This window comes from Thermobia domestica, chromosome 12 (genome assembly GCF_964235325.1).
Source record: "Thermobia domestica chromosome 12, izTheDome1.hap1.1, whole genome shotgun sequence".
NCBI classification, from domain to species: domain Eukaryota; kingdom Metazoa; phylum Arthropoda; class Insecta; order Zygentoma; family Lepismatidae; genus Thermobia; species Thermobia domestica.
Window position 1 is genome coordinate 145,032,034 of NC_137465.1, and position 7,350 is coordinate 145,039,383.

General features: G+C 37.8%; 1 protein-coding gene across 2 annotated transcripts in view; it reads left to right on the forward strand.

Annotated features, from left to right (window-relative positions):
* LOC145666709 (uncharacterized) overlaps positions 1-7,071 on the forward strand; it is a 71,534-nt gene extending 64,463 nt beyond the window's left edge. The window contains exons 4-5 of one of the 2 annotated variants that reach the window (XM_081734214.1): positions 2,416-2,618; positions 5,484-7,069. In XM_081734214.1, coding sequence (XP_081590340.1) covers positions 2,416-2,618; positions 5,484-6,837 — 1,557 coding nt within the window. In that variant the 3' untranslated portion in view covers positions 6,838-7,069. Of the gene's footprint in view, positions 1-2,415; positions 2,619-5,483 lie in introns of both variants that reach the window. The other variant, XM_081734216.1, reaches the window with a different exon arrangement.
* Positions 7,072-7,350: the final 279 nt, after the last annotated feature.

Genomic DNA, 7,350 nt, shown 5'->3' on the forward strand with positions numbered 1-7,350 from the left:
TATCTTTGCTCATTGTCTGCTATTTCTGTTATGTTAAAATAAGGGTTGGAATGAGTTACACCCTTGCTATGTTACATAGTCTTGTTACGTATTCTTATGTCATTTGTGTTATGTTAAAATAGGGGTTGAAAAACATGTTCATAAAAGGAAACGAGTTCACCCCTCAAATGGAGGTCATAAAAGAGTACGAGTTCACCCTATGTATTCTCTGCTATGTTCCAATAGGGGTGGAACGAATCTTATGTATTCTCTGCTATGTTAAAATAAGGGTTGGAAAATAAGCCATATACTTTTATTAGCTCTGCTATGTTAAAATAGGGGTTGGAAACGAGTTCACACTTACTATGTTACATAGTCTCTGCTATGTGTTATCTGCTACGTTAAAATAGGGGTTGAAAAAGTGATCATAAAAGAGAACGAATACACCCTTGCTATGTTATGTATTCTTATGTGTTATCTGCTCTTCTATGTGTTCGTAATCTTATGTGTTATCTGCTATGTTAAAATAGGGGTTGGAAAATATGCTCATAAAAGGGAACGAGTTCACCCTTGTTATGTTACGTACTCTTATGTGTTATCTGCTTTGCTGTGTGTTACGTAGTCTTATGTGTTATCTGCTCTTCTATGTGTTCGTAATCTTATGTGTTATCTGCTATGTTAAAATAGGGGTTGAAAAATATGCTCATAAAAGGAAACGAGTTCACCCCTAAAATGGAGGTCATAAAAGAGAATGAATACACCCCTTCTATGTTTCATATTCTTATCTGTTATCTGATCTTCTATGTGTTACGTAGTTTGATGTTACGTAGGGGTTGGAAAAATATGCTCATAAAAGGGAACGAGTTCACCCCTAAAATGGAGGTCGTAAAAGAGAACGAGTACACCCCCTAAAAAGTGGTCATAAAAGGGAACAAATTCACTCCTAAAATGGAGGTCGTAAAAGACCGTGGGTTGACGGTTCACGATGCTCGATTTCTCGTATCCCCCATATGTCCCCCGGCATAGTGTGTCAGGCGGCACTGGGAAATTCGTTGTCTGCTTCAGGCGGGACTGAGAAAGTGGGTAGAGGGTCAGTGGCGCAGAACCGCCATTTTTCTACTACTATTAACTTATATAAACCCAATGCATAGAGTGAGAAAAAATGTGGCAACTACGAAAAAGTAGATGAGCGCATGCGTAGTCTGTAAAAATGAAAATATATGAAATACGAAATACGAAATGTTGTGTCGTACGCTAAACCGTGGGTAAAAGATTAGCCTCTGCTCTAGATTAATTAGTGAGATGTGATTAACTTCGTCAAATACTACGTCCTAATCAGAGACTCTGAACACAATTTTCATAACCATCCTTAAGTCAACCCCGGAGTATGATGTTAATCAGACTTCAAAACGACTCTGCATAAGGCCCAATAAATCTATATTAGAAGAAATTATTGTGTTATTATTCTAATTTCTGAACAACCCACAAACCGAATATTTGCGTAGTAATTGTTGGAAATTAATCCTAGCAAATAAAATTGCCCCATTCCTTACGTCATACATAAGTTTATTCTTTCTCTCCGTCTTTTTCATTTATGAGGGGTCCACGTTTTTTATGAGTCTTCTTCATAAAGTCCTGTTCCGGAATTCTTCCTTTGTTTGAACATTCTCCCTGAAGTCATTCTTAATCATATCCATCCATTTCCTTCTTGATCTCACTCTACCTCTCTCCACATCGACTTCCATTGGCATCATTTTTCTGACCACATAGTCAATAGTTCTAATCAGGTTACATCACTGCAGTCTTCTTTCCTGGATGTCTCTATTTGTATAACCTTGATTGTTTCTCTTACTCTCTCCCTCCTTACTCTGTCTCTTCTTGTTATCCCACACATCCAACGCAGGATTTTCATTTCGGTAATATTCAATCTTATTTCGAGTGCTTTTTGTTGGCCATGTTTATGCTCCGTATATCATTGCTGACCTAAACACTCTTTTATAAATCATCCTTTTATTCTTTACCTTGATTTTGTGGTTACACAGAACGCCTCATACTTCCTTCAAATTTCTCATCCCTCTTGCATTCTTTATATCATTTCAACATCCAAATCACCATTCTTGGCAACAAATGAGTTCCCTTTTCACTCAATTCAATCGCTCTTCCTGTGTCTGTACTTCCCCATTTTCTTCTCCATTGAACTCAATATATTCCGCAATAGCTCCTTCAGGGCTATGTGGATAGAGTACGGGCCTTTGGTACGGGAGTTTCGGGTTCAATTTCCGGTAGGAGCTCATCCCACATTAAGCTGTAGGTTGAAGTTTCAATACAATTGCTGCTTAAAGGGACGCTAAACTCAACTCAACTCTAATCAAAATCGAGATATTCCGTTTTCTTAATCCTTATTTCTTTGTTATGAAAACATTGTTACTTTTGTAGGAAGCCATTCGGCGTACAGAAGAACGACTTGAAGCTTTTTGGACAAGGAAGATTTTAGAGGAGAAAGCTAAGTGGAATGAAGAAATGGAGAAAATGCTTCATCAATCTAGTCTCGATAAAGGTAAAGAAATGGAAGAATATTATACGAATTTACTTGAGGAACAGGCTGCAAAATACGAAGAGGAATTGACAGAAGCAGTGAGGTAAGTTTTCTGAATATACATTTACAATGGATAAGTCACAATTTTGATTAAATTTGATATCCGGGAACCTATGTCATCCATGAAGATTGGGGACATAGAGAATGAAGGGAAAGAAGATCCAAGTTAATATGTTCGAGTCTTCAATTTGAAGGGCCAGCATCATCGAATCGTTCGTGCTGTAATGATACCCTATTTGATGCTTTCTTCTATTCAGTTAATGAACGTGCCCATGAGCTCGTTGCTTCAAGTTTAAAATATTAACGTAGTTTGTTGTAAACTACTTGTGAAGACAGTGTTATGTTGACGACAAGGTTTTCCATGCATTTGCCATAAGACTCACCAAAAAGTTTATTTTTCAACTAGTGAAATCCCAATTATATTGTACGAACTGTGAGCTTATCGAGTCGAATAAGTATTAATAAGCAAGTGCTAATGTCCATTAAAAAGGATGAAATCCCATGAGGTACAAAAAAGAAAATAAAATCAGCTGTCTCCTGCAAACTGTAACAAAAGCTCATGCTCTCAAATTTTACGATTTGTTATTTCGTCCCCTACATTATGCTATGTGACAACATTAAGACATAAAAGCGAACGATTTGTAGTAACAAACTGTACAATAAAATAGAAAATATCTGACAAAAAAGATGGAGCAAGTTAAAAAAAAACTTTTATTCTCACTTTGTCTCATCCCGAATATTGTGGAATTGATCCCTTCCAAAACTGCTTACAGCACGAGATTTCGTCCATTTCTTTTTCTTTTCTTCTTCTTCTTCTTCTTCTTCTTCTTTTTGGTAAGAAGTGATAGTCGAAGTCGTTGCAACATCAACGTACACAGTGGCAACGTCAAAGAAAGCAAGGGAACGCTGTCGTTAATGGTGGGCTATCTGTACTTTTTTTATTAACACAATTTCAAGTGAATATGTAAAGCAATTTTGTACTGGAAATAATAATAACGAAACACAGGGAGGAAGTTGGACAAGGGTTGAAATATCTACCACATTTGTTCTCCGTGATAGATGGGCAATCGTCTGCCTTATGGCAGTGTTTTAAGCCTTTAAATTGGTCTGTAGTTCCACAAACATGTAGTAATTACTCGTCAAAAGGAGTGTGCTTCGCATAAAATCCTCCCGAAGAAGGATAATGGAATAAGCCCTTTACTGCGAGTAACCAAGATCTATCTTCCAGTAATATCTACTGGTGGAGGGAACTCTCCAAGCGAATGTAAATATCGGCACTAGAGCGTTAAAACAAGCTCACCTCTCCTTAGGTACTGAATATCACGATATGACTATTACCCGGCATAGTCCAACCATTCAACCCATTTGGAATCCAGGAGGGCTAAATCCCAGCCCTACCTACCTTAGATACATTCCAAATTTCTGGGGTATAACGTGACTGCTAAACCTAATGGCACGTGCTAGTCGCCCATTTGGGAGACGAGACAGACATATCCTCCCCCAACAGGAAAGATATCAGATCCTTATTCTACAAGGAACAAACAGCAAGGTATAAAAAACAGGAGGTCCTGTTCTTTCCTACCCATAAGATGATTCAGACCGGTAGCCAACCCAAAAATGTAGGGGGCCTTTAGAAGTTTGGGGAGGGCCCGACCCAACCATATTATAGTTCATTTGCAAGCCTACGTGAAAATTTTAGGGGCCAATGAAAATTTAGGGCGGCCCCGGTCCACCCTAGCCTCCCGTGGATACGGGCCTGAGATGATTCCATGATAAGGGCTGAACGACGGGTAACCATGGGGGTCCATTCTGCTTTCTTAACATAGGCTTGTTACCAGCTATGTCGGAGTTAAACAGAATTATATTTAAAGACTTACAAATATTGTAACGTTCCCCTGTTGGAGATGTGAAAGAATCCTAGAAAAGCCTCAGTTGGATGGGCGACCGCCGATCGAACCCGAGTCCCTCTGATTGTGAAAAAACAACCTTGACGTTCATTTACACTCTCTTGGTTATGAAAATGGAAAATCAACAAAGACTAAACTTCGCCATTACATAAAGAGTTTAGCACAACATTCATACTATTGTTGACGATAGTTTGCCTCCATAGGTATGGCGTTGGGAGTCTTCATATTTTTATGTACCGTGCATCGAATATACCTATACGGTATTGGCACGACAACATCCTTGCAATGTTACATTCGATGAACCAAGATAAGTTGTATATTTACAAATGGCTCATCTTAGCCAGTGCAAGAGCACAAGCAAAGAAGGATAGATGCGGAGAGAAACACTGAAGAGGAACAAGTTGAAGGGCATAATATTGTGTATTGCTGGAGAGTATGATGATATATAGCTTTACCTGTGATATTCACAGGTACTACCCCTGGAATTATAGGACTTTTACATGTGATAGACATGTCAGACTCAACCACAAGACAATATTTTTCTCCACTTTAGTCACGGTACGAAGGTGGACCACTGTAGCTCTGTTCGCGGCGGACTTCTTGATTCTTGTTAAATTATTAGCATTCAAGGTTTTTGTTCAGAAGAACCTGGTTCGTGCCCCGTTAGGATTATATGAATAGATTAAAGTTGAAGTAGTGTGAGTCACATTTTCTTCGTCTGACTCACCAATTTTCTGATAAACAAAAACAATCACTAGAACTTGCTTAGCCATCTACCAGAATAAAGCTCGGACTTACTTTATTTCACGTTTTCTGCTAAGAGGCCGTCTTATCTAGATCTGTTTTTTTTTTTCATTTTTACGTCACTGTCTTTAATCTGTCCATATGTAATTCAAATAAAACGTTAAACAGTAGGTCGATAAGCCATGCATTCTCTGAACTAAAAAGATATGTTTAACTCTCAAAAAACATTTTTTAAACAAGCACTCCTTTGTTTTTAGGCATGAACAAGAAATAAGAAAAGCCGAGCTGGCCAGAGCTGCAAAAGAGAAGGAAGATTGTCTGTTTAAGTTGATGAGAGCAATGCAAAAGAAACATGAAGAGGAATTATTGTATTTACAACAGAAGCAAAATTTCATTTGCGAAGGGGAGAAACAAGACTTGCAAGTTGCGTTTAACAGACAAGTTGAGCGTTTTCTTTTTTATTTGTATCAATATGAACAAATCCTAGACGAGAAAAATAAGGAGCTTGAATTATTTGGATCTGATAAGATGAAAATGGAATATACGTTCCATTTACTTTTAGTTGAATTTCAGAAATTTATTGATTTCTGCTTACGAGCTGTACCAGGACAAGCCGATTATCTTCTGGAATCTATACAGGAATTACTCAAAGGTTTGAAGCGGCCTGAACCTCCTCAACCTACAGGATTTCCGACACGCAAAGACGAAGAAATTTCACTAGTGCGGGTGGACGAATATCTTGATGTTCTTAGTAGACACCCAAGCTTATTAAATCTTGTCGCTCCTTATGGTGTTTCTATGCCTGATATAAAACCACCAGGCCCAGAAGAAACGGAAGAAAGGTTTCCTAGATTGCCACGTGATCAGCCACCCGTTTATCTGGAACGACCATCATTCGTGGAATCTATATTCTCTGAACTTTTTCATAGAACTTTCGGTGGAGAACCGAGATTACCAGCAATTGCAGAAGAACCTCAAGGTGTACAATTTGATGACATAAGCTTAGGAAGCGAATTATTAAGAGAAATTGATGAGGAAGACAAGTCACTTCAGTCCTTATCATTGGGAAGTAGAGTGGGATCTCAGAAGTCGCCTCCGTCACATTTGTCGCCATTGGAAAGTAAGACAGAATCACAAAAGTCAACTACATCACGTTTGGCTGGGTCCTTGGGTAGTAAAGCTGGATCTCAGAAGTCACTGGGAAGTAAAGCTGGATCTCACAAGTCACTAGAAAGTAAGTCAGAGTCTCAACAAGCAGTCAAGTCGAGTACCTCAAGTAGAGAATCACGAAAACCATCTGAACTTGATGCTGAAGGTGTACCAGTTACTTCAGAAGACGTTAATGCAACAGTAGGATTTGTTCACCATGTTAAATTTCAAAAAACTTCTATTCAAATGGGCTCTCTTAAGAGATCAATACAATCTAACAGAGAAACTGTTACTTCACAGGCAGGAAAAGCATCCACTAGCTTACCAAGGCAATCGGAACAGCAGGTTAGTCAGGCAAGAAGAGCAACCAGTACCTCACAAAAAGCATCGAAATGGCAAGCTAATCAGGCTGGAAGAACATCCACTGGTCCATTAAGATCATTTAGAAAGCAAACTACTTAGGCTAGGACAATATCTACAGCCTCTTGACAAACACTCTGAGGAGTCTTAATAAATGTTAGTTCAGAGTACAAATTAAGATGAATGAAAAATCAATTAATAGTTCCTTTAATGTAAAAATAAAGTGAATGAAATCAGTAAGGCAATAAAAGAGTTGTGTATTTAAAAATAATTTTCTTCCAGTATTTTTCTTTGTATTTGTTTCCTTTCTTTGAAGATTGGAATAATTGCATTTTCAAAATTATCATGTACTGTGTTAAAAAACTCAAATGTATGCTTGTATTTAAGATTTATACCTATAATGGTTAGATATAGCAGTGGCGGCACGAGGCTCGTAATAGTAGGAGGCAAGAGGAGGGGCAAGAACAATTTTGGGAAGGCGAGTTAACAACACTTGTTTTGCTTTGATTACTATTATATTATTATTATTATTATTATTATTATTATTATTATTATTATTATTATTATTATTATTATTATTATTATTATCTAATTTTGACAAGGAATGGACATGAA